Here is a 14,451-nt window from a genome sequence, read left to right as displayed (position 1 = left end):
GAGAGGGAGGGAGGGAGAGAGAGAGAGAGAGAGAGAGAGAGAGAGAGAGAGAGAGAGAGAGAGAGAGAGAAGAAGAAGAAGAAGAAGAAGAAGAAGGAGGAGGAGGAGGAGGAGGAGGAGGAGGAGAAGGAGGAGTAGAAAAATGAAAATAAGTTGAAGGAGAAGACCATGAATAAGAAATTCAAGATGACTATAAGAAGAAGCATGAGGAGAAGATGAAGAAGAACAAGAACAAGAAGGAGAAACACAAGGTGAACAAGAAGTATAACAATACATTGATTAAAAATGTGAATGAGATTTATACTCATGAGCAGGAAATGCAGTAGTGGGGAACTCAAGAGAAATATATTGCTCTGGATGGCATAGCTCTGCTGTGGACATCCTCCAGCCATGCTCAACACACCTCCAAACCATACCCCTCCAATTAGTGTAGCCCTGTATGAGTGTATGAATCCACTGGCAAGGTGGAGGCACCCACCATCAAATGCTTTTCCCCAAACCCACCTGTGATCATTGCTGCAGTGGGGAGAAAACCTTCAACACATGAGTCTTTGCTGACCAATCCAGATACAAAGTCTAGCTGTTTCTCTTTGTTGGGTCCAACGTGAACTAAGAGAGTCTGGGGTACAAGGGGCTATTTCTTTGAAAGGTGTTCCTGTACTGGACCTCCTGTGCATAGAGGGTCCTCAGGGAGGAATCAGTGGGGAGTCTTTGGTGGAACAGTAGCTGGATTCGGGGGCTCTCAGGTCTGTGTGTGAGACCTGAGCTGGCAGAGGCTCTCAGTTGTGGGGGATGTTGGGTAGTGTATTCCTTGAGTGTCACCTACCACACCTCTGCCCCTGCCTCTCCAGAGCTGAGGGTCCCTGCTAATGCGAAAGTATATGGCGGCCTGATTGGAGGAGTGCATTATAACTTTATTCTTCGGGAAACAGATGCCAGCAAGTCGTTGAAGTTCAAGCCAAAGGAGGTAAACAGTCACCTTCTTTACTCTTTACTCCTGGTGCCACTCCACATCCTCCAAGGGGACAAGAACCTCAGGTTCTGGATGGATGTTGTAGAATGCCCACAGAGCCAACTGCCAGGCTGGGTGGGGTGCAGGTGCTGGGCTTTGCTGATGTTGTCATCCCCCACAGTTCTTGGAGCCTTCTGTGGCAGTGGCATCCAGGACCCCAGCAGCTGTGAGCAGCAGCTCTGCAGTGGCTGCAGGATCATTGCCCCAGGCCACCCAAAGCAATGAGTGGTGCATGAGAAAAGTCACCAGTAGCAGCTCCTCACTGCTTCACTCCAGCGAGCAGGTGGAAGACAACCGCTTTGTTTATGTCCTCCTAGAGGGACAGAGCCTGAGAGAGTCAAAGCGCATCCTGGTAAGCCCGACAGTAGGGCTGCCTCCTGGGTGTCCACACAGTGGAAGGCAGGAGACACAGCCAACCCCGGGGCTGTGGTGGGAAATAAAGAAGAGAGAGGTCAGTCTTAAGGGCTTGACCTGAGGAGGGAGAGCCTCAGCATGCCCAGCTCCAGTGGTGAGTGGGTGTGTGTAGTGTGGGTTTTGCAGGCCAGAAGTGCAGACGGAAGTTCTGTGGACAGATGAAGTCAGAGATATGTCCAGGGTGCAGGCTGCAGTGCCTAGAACTTGGTATTCTCAATGAGTGAGATTGGAGCAGAGGAGGTGGCAGTGACTTGTCACATGTATAGGAGGGGATGTGTTTCTTGTAGCAGGGAAGAGAACCTCCTTAGCATGACTAGGTGTGGGAATTTGGGGTCGGGATCACCTGGGGGGTCATGCCAAAGCTTCGGAATGTTAGCCTTTGCATGTATGTAAATGCGGAGCTAAAGGGGTTCTTGGCAGAATTTCTATGGATGTGCAGTAGACACGCTAATACTGCAGGTGTCCAGCTGCAGAGGAGACATGTTCAGTGACTGCCAGTGCTGAGTCAAGTACATCATTACAACCAGACCCGCACCGAGCTTCCAGAGGCCAGGGCCTCTCAAGGCTGTCTTGAAGCACTCAAGTGCACACTCTTGTATCTGAGTCTGTTTTGTGTAGTGGCAGTCAGGACCAAAATTTTCAGTGTGTCTGCCTCTTCCACCCACAAAGGCAGCCTGCACCCCAGAGCATACTTGGTGCGCAGATCCCTGGCCCATTGCTCTCGTCTGAGTGAGATGAGAGTGTGTCTGTGCATAGGCAGTTTGGTCCTTTGACCTGAGTGGAATGTGGCTCCCCAGGGAGAGGGGAGATGGCAGGTACAGGCAGATATTTGTACCAAGATTGTTCTAGTAGCACGTTGCAAGAACCCAGGGGGTATATGGAGGCTACACTCAGGTAGCAGGATAACAAGATTGTGCCCTTGTATATGTAGCTGAGATTTCTCCTGAATGTTTGACCACAGTCTTCTGGGTAGCTCCTCTAAAAGCCATTCTCTGATGACATTTATCCCACCCTGATCCAGGTGACCTTTGTGGATACGGTGACGAGCCTCATCCGAAGGGCCTTGGACCAAAATTTGTTGCAGCAGGAGGATGTGGACAACTTTGAGCTGCTGAGAATGATTTCTGAGAATGAGAGTAAGTAGGACAATCAGACAGTGGGGAGACATGATCCACAGTGGGCTCAGGATAACTCACATCCAAGAGAAAGTGGGCCTTGGCCACAAAATACCAAAGTGTGGTGGGCCTGGTGCGGGAGACCAAGTGCAGTGATGGGCGTGTCCAATGTGGAGGTGCTCAATGAGGCCCAAGGGGGCTGCTGAACCTCCCTAAACGTGTTCTCCCCTGGACCTGGTCTGGCAATGCGAAGCTAATATCCATGAGGGCAAGGCAGAGAGAGGCTCAATCCATCATCAGTTTGGTTTATGGCTCACTGATAAGGATGCCTTCAAATGAAGAGGAGCAGAGCATGGGTCCTGATTGGATCAGCATTGCTATGGACAGAAGCAGCACAGGTCCCAATCCATGGCCAGGATATGAGAAGTCCTGCCTACTCACAGGAATGTCAGGATTACAGCAACTGGGAACAGGACTCAGTGAAGAGGAAGTCAAGGCTAGGGGACAGCCTGTTTGGGTTCTTGTGGGAACAATTCCAAGTCCTCTGTGCCTGGGTGCCCATCTCCTGAAGATATCAGAATGGCCAGGTTATTATTCCTTCCAGCAACAAAGAAGGGCATCTGAAGAACAGAGGCCACAATGCTGAGCTGTCTACAATGCCAGTGCTCTTTCCTTTCTTGTGAGCCAGACACTCCTAGCCTCCACCATCCCAGCCTGTCCACAATAGAACCCACCATCTGTCGGGCACGTAAGTGAGTTTTCCAATTTTCCCACACCACCTCATTTGAGTTGGCTCTGTCTCACACATGAGGAAGACTGAGGTGCAAGGAGCTGGGCAAGGGGCAGTGTCTGTGAATCTCAGGGACTTGGGAGGCAGTGCAGGAGGATGGGGATTTCCAAACAACCTCAGAAACTTAGGGAGACCCTGTACCCAAGTCAAAAGGCCTGGGAATGGTCTCAGTGCTTAAGTGCCTCTGGTTTTATCCCTGGTACAAAAATAAGCCAGTCAATAAGGAATTACCAAACTGAGAAACTACGAAGATGATTTCAGAAACAGACTTTCAACACAAGCATCAGTTGAGAGCAGGCTGCAGACCAGGGGAGGTTTGTGTGTAACAGACGTCAAAAGGGAGGACTACGGGGGGCCTGGAACCCACTAGGTGTGATGGCATCTATGCCTTATGGCAGGAGGGTGGCAGTGATGCTGGCCCTCTCCTAGATTTTGGAAACCTTGTTTTCATTGGGGAAACTTTATGGAGGTGGAATCTATTTTAGCAATCCTGGTCCAGATGAGGTGCGGACTTCCACAGGTAGAAGCCTATCCAGAATACGGTGTCTGTTATTCAGTCTTTCCTGACTGTGACAATGACAAAGAAAGGAAGTCACTTGTCTTTGGTCTTGGTTTCACTCCTGGCCATTGATTGAGAACTGATTTCATGTTGGACTACTGAACAGAAGCTGCATCTGGGCAGAAGAGTGTGATAGATTTGAACTCCTCAGGACACCCCACCATTGCCAGAGATATAAGGAGAAGGAGGAGGAGAAAGAGGACACAACTGAGTGGGGAGAGGATCACACGATGAAGAGCAGGAGGAAGAAGAAGAAAAAGAAGGAGCTGAACAGAAGGAAGAGTGGAGGGAGATACACAAGAAGAAGAACAAGAAGAAATGATGTAAGAACAAGAAAAAGACCCAGAAAGAACTACAAGAAGATGCAGGACAGAAAGAAGAGCCAGAAGTTGAACAAGAACCAGAATAAAAGTACCAAGCAGACAGCTCATGATGAGAAACAAGGGGAAGGAGAGCGAACCTAGAAAACAATAGAGTTCTCCAGGGCACCACCCTGCTGAAGTCCTCCCATGTCCATGCCCAACACACCTCTGATGGATACCACCTCCCCTCGGCGTAGTCATCCATGAGTGGATTCATCCAGGGCAAGGGGATGAATTCGCCCACCATCCAACGTTTCCCTGAATGCCCATGTGTGAGCATGGCTGCCCTGGGGAGAAAGGCCTAAGCACAGGAGCCTTTGCCAATCCTGATGCAGAGCCTAGCAGTGTCCCTTTGGCAGATCCAACCTGCACTGAGAAGTTCTGGGCCCAAGGTGCTGTTTCCATTGCCAGGTGCTCTTTTGGTTTAGAATCCTGTACATCATCTTCTCCAGGGAAGAATCACTGAGGGAGTCTTTGGTGGCACTGTAGCTGGATAGGAGGGCTCTCAATTCTGGTGCAGGCTCGCCCTGGCGGAGACTCTCAGGGGTTGTGGGTGTTTTGTGGTCTAATCCTTGAGTGCCACCTAACAATTCTCTCCACTTTGCTCTGCAGAAATCAAGGTCCCTGACCACTCACTCATGTATCAGTTTATGAATCCTCGGGTAAAATATTTCATCGTGAGGAAACGCCCTGAGTTCAAGAGAAAGGAGGTAAACACCTACCTTATTCAAGCTGTACTTGTGCTGCCATTCCACTCCCACCTGGGGAAATAAGAAGCCTCAGCACCTGGACATATGTGCTAGAAGCCCATAGAGCCAACTGACAGGCTGGGGTGGCTTTCTGTTTCTGGGTTTGCTGATGTTCCATCCCCCACAGTTCTCAGAATCAACCTGCAACAAGTGCTCCAGGCCGCTTTTCCAGATGGGAGACACCTGCTTAATTCGTGTCCACTTAGAAACACAAAGTCCAAAGATGGCCAAGAGTGTCCTGGTAAGCCTGGGAGCAGGGGTGTCCCCTGGTGCTTACACCTGGGTGGGGAGCAGACACTGGTCCAATACCATGGACTACTCATGCCCTCTTGAATTTGGAGCTTCTGGATGATCAGGAGGATAGATGGGAATCAAGAAGGGAGAGGTCAGTGTGAAGGGCTGGAGCTGAGATGAGGGAGAGCAGCAGCTTGTCCACCACCATGTCTGAGGGAGTCTGTGTGTCAGGTGGCAGCATGCAGTCCAGAAGGGCAGAGGCAGGTATGGGTGACAGATGAGAACAGGCCAGGACCTAGATTGCAGGTTTCACTCTATGGGATGCTAAGGTCTATGGAGGAGGACAGCAGTGTGAGGTTCTGCATGTTCCTTGAATAAGGAGCTGAGAGGGTCTCTCTGCAGAGTCAGTATGGATGTGGAGGAAGCACACTAAATGTCCAGGTAACCCAATGACCACCCTTGCTGGATGAGGTGCCCTCCTACACCCCAGCCAGCACTGAGCCTCTGGAGGCCAGGAGCTCTCATGGCTATCTTTCGTCACTCCTGTGTGTGGTCATGTTCCTGGGTCTGATTTGGGCCCTGGCAATCCAGACCAAAGCCTGTAGGTTTTGTGCCTAGGCCATTCCCAATGCCGCCTGCATCCTCGGGCGGACCTGGGATCTTGGAGGCTATTGTCCAATTCCTCTCAACTTGTGGGATGAGATTGCATCTGTATGCAGGTAGTGGGGTCCTTTCACTTCTAGAGGAGTGCAGCTCCACAAAGAGCAATGGCAGGTCCAGGAAGTCCTATGTACAAGGATTGGGCTAGTAGCCTATGGGAAGAGCCCATGCGATGAGCAGGAGGTCAGCCTCAGGTAGTAGGGTCATGGATGTTGCCCTTGTATTTAGAGTGGAGGTGCCTCCAGAATGCCCCTGCCCACTGTCCTTGAGTAGTCACTTCAAGGCCCATTTCCTGAAGGCCTGTCTCCCATGCTGCTCCAGGTGACCTGCCACGATCGGGCTCCTGTCGTCATCCGCAGGGCCCTCGAGCTGCACTTGCTTACTCAGGAGAAGCCGGAGGATTATGAGCTGGGCCAAATCATCTCTCACCGTCACAGTAAGTGGGACAATCAGATGGCAGAGAGCAAGGGTCAGGATGTGGACTCAGGTCAACTCTTAGCACCAAAGTGTAGTCTCTGACCCCCAAGAACACTCCAATAGGTGTGTTGGGTTCGTGCACAAAGCCAACTGCACTTCTGCTGGTGGAAGGTCTTGAGGTCCAATGGTATACCCCAGTGGATATTGTGGCTCCCCACCAGGTGCCTCCCCTGTACATGAACAGGCATCCAAAGCTGACATCTTTGAGGAGTGAGGAGGAAAGCCTCTTTCCATGAGCAGTATGCTTTCATGGTCTGGGATAGGAGTGGTTTCAGAGGAACATGGAATGCATGGGCTAACGAGGGAACTGGCATTTTGTGGACTGAAGCAGTAGGATTGAATGCCTTCTGTGTGACCAGAAAACCACTGCCTTGGCAGAGCATTGCCAGGATTCTAGCAAGCAGTAACAGGATGAAATTGGGAAGAAAACACAGCCTGGGAGACAGCTTGAATCATCTGTCTTTGCATAAATTCCATGGTCTTCTGTACCTGAGTTCACTTGCCAAGGAGTGATCACAATAGCCAGGTTATGATCCCTAACTTCCTGAGCACGGAGCCACAAAGCTCATCTGATAATAATGCCAGCGCTTTTTCCTTGGTTGGTTGGTTGGTTTTTGTGAGCCAAACACCACAGCAGCCATTATCCCAGCCTATGTATGCTGAAGACCACCATCCCTACGAGTTCTAGAATCACTTGTCTCCTATCTTAACCTACTGTTAGGTTAGTAGAATCATTGGAAGAGGAAGTCTGTCTGGGGCCTTGGTAGCCTTAGAATTTCATAGCAGAGATCTTCACATCCAACCCAGAAGGGATGGAGAACAGGCTCTAGGTTAGAGGAGGGTGACAGGAAACACGTGTTCAGAGGAAGGAGAAGCGGGCTGTTGTATTCCCCCACTTGGGGTCATGGCACCACTGGACCATACACCATGTTGGAGGGAAGCATTCCCTTTGCTGGCCTTTGGAACCATTGTTCTCAATAGGGCAGCATTTGGAATGTGGCCTCCATTCTCAGAAGCCTGGTTCACATGGAGGTGGGCTCCACCAATGCAGAAGCATGGCTCTAATGTGGTATTTGTGCTGGTCAGCCTGTCCTCACTGTGGCCATACTTGAGGAATCCTTGGCCTTTTCTCTGGCTTTCACAACTTTCTCTTTGGTTGTGTACTGAGGCTGTCCATAAAGCTCTAGTGTGTGGCAGTGGAGAGCTCCTCAGCCCTTGCCACAAAGGCATAGACAGGGAGAGAGAGAACAAGGCTGGGAGAGAGGGAGAGAGAGAAAGATGGAGAAGGAGGACCTCTACTTGGAGAATGAGGATTCAGTGGAGCCTACAGGAACAAGGTATTATTGCCCAGGGCGCACCCCTGTTTAGGTCTTCCTCCAACCATGCTCAACCTTTCTTCCAGTCCCTCCCACCCCCCAGTAGTGTATTCATCTTGAATGAGAATTTTATGTTGACACCAGAGCACTCACCATCCAATGCTTCCCTCCAAACCCACTCATGAAGATGGCTCATGTGTGGACTGAATCTTCGGCACAGGAGCCTTTTGTGGGAGATTTCAGATGCAAACCCTAGTGGTGTACTTTGGCAGATGTAAGAGGACCTGGGATGTTCTGGAGTCCAAAGCCTTTGGTAGGAACCGACATTAGGTCTGTTGAAGTGCTCTGCCTATTTCTTGCTCAGGGAGGACTGTGGAGGCTGTCTTGTTGGTATTGGTGCTGAATTGGAGAGCTCTCAGGTGTGTGGCTGTGGCCTTTTCTGGCACAGGCTCTCAGATGTTGGGGTGTCCCAGGGAGCACCTCCTGAGCCACCTTATTTTGTACACCCCTCTCTCTCCAGAGCTGAGGATTCCAGCGCAGGCCAACGTATTTTACGCAAAGAACCCTCACATAGAACCCAACTTCGTGCTGAGGAAAAGGAGCCTCTCCCAAAAGAATGATGATTGGATCCAGCCTCAACCTCCCCCTCGTCCTACAAAGAAGGCTGCAGCCCTCCTGAGGATGCTTGCAAAACCATTCTGCTGCTGTGTGCCTGGGCAGGGCTGAGGCAGCCCAGGAATATTTACATTGATAATTATTTTCTTCAAAGTTTGTATCTATAGTTTGCCATTGTCCTTGACCTTGTTTAGTAACATAGTTGTTACTCTATCCTGTATTTGTTGTTTCCATTAATATATTATTATTTTAAAATATATATGTTTTTGTTACCTGATCTACTGTGATGATTTGAGTATACTCAATGTAGCAGTGATTCCTAAAGGACACATCCAAACCAACAGGAAGGAATGTTTCCTTGTATTAGCAAGAAGTTTGGTTTTTAGGAGTTTGGCAGATGGCATTATCTGAGTCAGTTTTCCAATGGGGGCAATGAAGTATCGGCTATCATGGTACAAATACAAACAAAGACACATAAAGACACACTAGAGCGCACACACACACACACTAGAGCACACACACTGACTGAGCGATAGATACACAGATGGAGTTGGTCTCTTCTGAAATACTTTGGAGATGTGGTTCTGATTTCTCCCATTTTGGAGTATTTTCCATTGATAAGGTGTCTTGCAAATGAATCCCATGTCTGAAGAAGACATGCATGTGTACTTCACATGCCACTTTCTACATAACCAGAAGGTCATGTCATGTAATATTTTTCATGCAGCTGTGTTTTCACTGTGAACCATCCCATGAGGTCAGCTGTGGAATTTTCCACTGGTAGCATCACAATGGAGATCCACTCTTTGGATTTGGGGATATTTCTGATTTTCTTGATTCAGATTGGAAATATATATATATACACACACACACATATATATATATATATATATATATATATATATGGTTTTTGATGAAAATTCTGCATTTGATGATAATGAATGCCATGCATCTAGGAATCTGTAGACTGTAGACAATGAATGGATGCCTACTGTTGTCTGGACTGGTCTGCAAAGTCCTGTAGCATCTGAGCATGTGTGAGGGCTGTACAGGTCTTGCCAAAAGTCCAGGTCTGATGATCCTGCACAAAGCTGAGCTAGTGGTCTCCAAAACAGCATAAGGGCCAAGGAGAAACACAGTTCCACACAGAAGTTGGGAAGCTACCTTATGAAGGTAATCATATGTATGGGATCCTCTTGCTAGGTCCCTTTTTCCATTGGGCCAGAACTGTTTTCTGAATGTGCTTGCTGAGAAGAGCTTGGAATTTTCTATCTGAAGCAGTTTATGCAAGCTGCTTCCACTTGCAGGAACAAAGTGTGTTCTCATTGACCACTTTGGGCTTTCCCTGGTTCAACTAGAGTGTGTCAGAAGCACTTGTAATGATTGGCATTCACGGTTTCACATTGAAGCCTCTGTGCCATCTGTCAACCACTGTTGGCTGCAAGTGGGGAATGGAAGCCATTTGCTGCAAGCAGTTTCAACTTGTAAGACTAACTTTGTTGTAAGTAGGCACATGGTGTTTTTTTCTGTGTGAGCTAGAAGAAAGAAAAATTGCTCCTTACAGGTGACAGGCATGCTTTCACATTGAAGCCTCTGGTGCCATTGATCAAAAACAGTTCACTCATTTGGGTACCTGCACTTCAAGTGTATATTGTAAACAAATGTGACAAGTGGATGTCAATGAGACTTTGGAGAACTGATCTTCTCAGCTGGTCCTCTTTCCTCCTGCAAGTTGGTGATCTCTTTCTGGTGCACTTTGTGTTTCATGCCTGAACTGTGCTCTGAATGTGCTTGATGAGAACAGCTTAGAAGTGCAGAAGTAAAACTGTTTGTGGAAGCAGCTTCAAGTAGCACAAGCTAACTTGTTCTCAGTGAGCACATGGGGACTTTTCCCAGGTTGAAGAAGTGTGAATGAGAATGGCTTCTCAGAGCTGGTAGGCATGTTTGCATTTGGCAAACTTTGCCATCTGTCACACACAGTTCCTTGCATGCAGAAACCTGCATTTCAAGTGTTCTCAGAAAGGTCCGATGAGTGGGTTTCCATGGAATTTTGTGGAGTTCATCTTTTCAGCAGTCCTCATTGCCTTCTCAAAATTGGTGATCCTGGGTGCAAGGCCTCTCTTGTCACCAACATTGTATTTTGGGCCTGACGTCGGTTCTGAATGTGCTTGCTGAGAGTAGTTTGGGAGTGCAAAAGTAAAGCAGTCTCTCAGCAGCTTCAACATTCAGGAGCTCATTTTATTCTCAGTGAGCACATTGGGGTTTGTCACTACTTAAACTAGCATGAAGAACCACTGCTTCTCAGAGGTGGCAGTTTCCCTTTGAAGTGTTTGTACAATTGGTCAGTGCGAGTTCAATGCAGGCAGGCACTTGGATTTCAAGTGAATTTTGTGACAAAAGATTGAGCAATGGATTTCAATCCACCTTGGGGAATTGCTCTTCCCAGTGGGCCCACAGTTCTCCAAGTTGCTGACCTAGGTCCAAGGGCACTCTTGCTAGCACTCTTTGCATATGGGCTGAAACTGTGCTCTGAGTGTGCTTTCTGAAAATATTTTGGAAGTGCAGCACAGAAGAATTTTGGCAAGCAGCTTCCACATTAGGAAATGACATTTTTCTCATTGTGCCCATTGAGCTTTGATCCTGGCTGAAGTAGCCTTAAATCCAATGGCTTCTGAGAGCTAACAGGCACAGTTTTCATTGGAAACAACTGTGCTCTTGGTCAATGGTAAGTTGGTTGCTGTCAGGCACCTGCAGTTTCAATGAGTTTTTAGAAAAAGGAGACCAAGGGAATACAATGAAACCTGTGCAATTCATTTCCTAATCAATGTTGGTGATGCTAGACCAGAGTGGACTTTTGCAAGGATACTTTCTCATGTTTTTTGCAGGAAATGTGTTCTGAATGTGCATCCTGAGATGCATATGTAGGGGGCAAACAGAAAAATTTTGTGCACAAGTAGCTTTGTTCTCAGTGAACACGTGGCGATTTTTCCCTGGTTGAACATGCAGGAAGCAGAACCTTTTGTCAGAGATGATGGTGCCATTTCACTTGGAACCATCTATGCACTCAATAAAGCAGAGGTCATTGTAGTCAGGCTCATGCAATTTCAAGATAGTTTTTAGAATCCGTTTGAGGAATGGATTCCAAAGAATCATGGAGGAATTGAACCACCCATCAGACCTACCTGAGCAACTGCTCCAAGGTACAAGGGCTCTCCAGCTAGTGCACTTTGGATATTGAGCCTGCACTGCTCTCTGAATGTGCTCAGTGAGAAGAGTGTGAAGTGCAGAAGAGAACCAGGGTGTGCAAACAGCTCTAGAGTGTGAAGTGCAGAAGAGAAGCAGGGTATGCAAACAGCTTCAATTGCAAGATGTAAAAGTGTTCCTAGAGAGCACATTGGGATTTGGGCTTGGTTGAACTAGTAGGATTTGGAACCCCTTCTTAGAGCCAGCAGTCCCGGGCTTTACTTAGAAGTTTCTGTGTCTTGTATAAAGCAGAGTTTGTTGCTTGTGGGCCTTTCATTTCCAGTGAGTTTTCAAAAAAATTGAGAAAAAGATTTCAATGAAACTCTGGGCCATTGATCTTGTCAACCGTCCAACTTTCCATGTGAATACTGGTGATGATGTTAGGTCCAAGGGCTCTCTGGGTAGCACAATTTGCACTTTGGGTGTAAAGTGTTGACTGAACGTGCTGGCTGAGAAAAGCTTGGAAGTGCAGAATGGAAGCATTTTGTGCAGGCAGCTTCCAATTGAAGGAACGGTCTTGTTCTCTGTAAGCACATTGGGTTTTGTTTCTGGTTGAAGCTGCATGAAGCAGAACTGCTTCTCAGAGCCAGCACTCTCACTTTCTCTCTGAAGTATCTGTTCCATTAGAAATGCAGGTTCCCCTCATGAAGGCTCCTGCGTTTCTATTTTGTTTTCTGAGTAAGGGGGAACCATTGATTTCAGTGAAACATTGGCAAATGGATTTTCTTCAGAGGGCAGCTTTCCTCTTTAAAGTTGGTGATCAGAGCTACAAGGGCTCTCTTCTAGGTACACTTTTCCTATTGGGCCTGAAGTGGGTTTTGAATGTGCTTGCTCAGGAGAACTTTAGAAGTTCAGAAGTGAAGCGGTTCATGCAAGCAGCGTCCACTTGCGGCAGCAAAGAGGGTTCCCAGTGAGCAATTTGTGGCTGTCCCTGTTTGAACTAGAGTGCAACAGAATGATGTGTAATAACTGGCAGACACAGTTTCACTTTGAAGCCCTTGTGCCATCAGTAAATGTGTTTGTTGCATGTGGGTCCCTGCATGTCATTTATCACTAAACTCATCCAAGTCCAGCAGAACACGAAGCTCACATATTGGCAAGGAAGGCTGTGCTTGAAAACGTCTCAAGCCCTCACGGGTGTCTTCAGCTGAGAGTCTGTAGCATTTCCTCCTGGGGCCTCTTTTCCAGTGATGCTGCCGCCCTGCCCTCGCCAGCTTCCCTCCCTTTCCCATCTTTCCTCTCTCTGGTCCACTCCTCAGATCCCATCCTCCCTTCAATAGGGCCTCATCCAGGAAGCCTGCCCATGTGCCTCCCACTTGATTCAAACTTCTCCAGTGCACTTGTTGTCAAAGCAGGGAGTCTGAGGAGAGAGGGGCTCTCCTTTCTCCACATTGAAGTCTCTCAACAGGGAGGACTCTGCTTTGGAGAATGAATCTTCTAAATGTTATTGGGCTGGCTTTTGAAATCTCGTGTGGTTTGGCTAGATATAGAATTCTTCCATAAAATTAAGCATGATGTACACTTAGAGAGCATTTTCGCTTCCTTCAAGGTGAAGCAGAAGCCTGCATTCCCAGCTGCACAGAAGTGTCTGAGGGCCTTGTCTCCCTTAAAACCAAAGAAGAAAAACAGGCCATTAAACAGGCACATGGATTAGAGTACATGATCATTGATCCCTCCTCCCTGGAGCCTTCCACATGCCCATCTTCCACATTCACAGAGCAATGCTTGGCCATTCTCAAAGACCAGGAGACCATGATGCTCATCAACTGGAAGTCATTAAAGGACTCGAACAGAGCAGCATGAATTGCAGAAGGTGGCACACCAAGGATCTGCAGCACAGCTGCTAGAACACAAGAGCTTAACTTCAGTATTGACTTTCTGCCACCTTCCAAGTATGATATTAGTGTCAAGCACAACATGCAGACATGCAAGTAGCAGGTGACACCCCACATCCATTCACAGAAGTGGGCAACATCTTCATTGGAACAAGGAAGTATCTTATCCTTACTCATAAAATTCATCAGGCACAAAGAATAAAATGTATGCATTTTATTCTTTGTGTCTCATTTCACTATCATGTAGCTGTTGGAATTCCCTATTAAATAATACCTCCTCCAAAATAAAAAGTATCTCAGACATGTATCAACTATTCAATGGATGACATTTTAAAAACTACAGCCTTTTAATATTTATGTATGCTATATCCTTGCCTAATGCTCCTTGAGAAAGGAGCACACAGAATTGGATCTTTGAAAATCTCACATTTGCTGATAAATATTACTGCCTATGTCAGGCATGGTGAAGTGAAAAGTGGGACTTTGGATATTCAAAGAACACAATGTTGTGGGATTGGTGTCCCTGATTCATAGACAGTATGTGGTTTCTATGAAAGCCAGTGAGGGAGCAGGAGTAACGAAGCTCATTGAACAGATGACCTCAGGGGATACTGACGGATAGGCCAAATAAAGAACATGTTCCAGCTAACCATTGGTATTTGGGCTCCTGAGCCCAGACTGGCTGTTCAAAAAGGTGCAGACAGTCAGTGCTCATGTACAAAATGTCTACCATTTAAGAGTGGGTAATTTAAATGGCATCTAGTTACACATCTGAAAAAAATGGTCTGCCAACTTATGAATTTCATTCTAACAACAACAACAACAAAAAGAAAAAACACCGACAATTGTGAGAGGCCATCCTCCTACGTGATTTGACTTACCTCCCTGGCAGGGTGAGAGACGCTCAAACACAGATGTGTCAGAGCCATTCCCCACCCTTTCCCAGGTCCCAGGGCTTGTCCCTGCAGATGCCTCCTGGCCACTGACCTGAAGACCCAATCGTTGTCCTTGACCTTGGGATTCTGCTCCCCCTTAACCTTCACTGGATGGGATTTTCCCTTGAATTGTTT

At 47.6% G+C, this 14,451-nt stretch overlaps 1 protein-coding gene across 6 annotated transcripts in view; it reads left to right on the top strand.

The window, feature by feature from the left end:
• LOC144369271 (uncharacterized) overlaps positions 1-8,580 on the top strand; it is a 33,623-nt gene extending 25,043 nt beyond the window's left edge. For 5 of the 6 annotated variants that reach the window (XM_078028589.1, XM_078028588.1, XM_078028587.1 and 2 more), the window contains 7 exons: positions 852-967; positions 1,134-1,364; positions 2,448-2,562; positions 4,865-4,962; positions 5,129-5,242; positions 6,217-6,331; positions 8,209-8,580. In XM_078028589.1, the coding sequence (XP_077884715.1) occupies positions 852-967; positions 1,134-1,364; positions 2,448-2,562; positions 4,865-4,962; positions 5,129-5,242; positions 6,217-6,331; positions 8,209-8,414 (995 nt within the window). In that variant the 3' untranslated portion in view covers positions 8,415-8,580. The remainder of the gene's footprint in view (positions 1-851; positions 968-1,133; positions 1,365-2,447; positions 2,563-4,864; positions 4,963-5,128; positions 5,243-6,216; positions 6,332-8,208) is intronic. The other variant, XM_078028590.1, reaches the window with a different exon arrangement.
• Positions 8,581-14,451: the final 5,871 nt, after the last annotated feature.

The sequence above is a fragment of the Ictidomys tridecemlineatus genome, chromosome 12 (assembly GCF_052094955.1).
Source record: "Ictidomys tridecemlineatus isolate mIctTri1 chromosome 12, mIctTri1.hap1, whole genome shotgun sequence".
NCBI classification, from domain to species: Eukaryota; Metazoa; Chordata; class Mammalia; order Rodentia; family Sciuridae; genus Ictidomys; species Ictidomys tridecemlineatus.
Note: the sequence above shows the minus strand (reverse complement) of the source record. Positions and strands in the feature narration are given on the sequence as shown.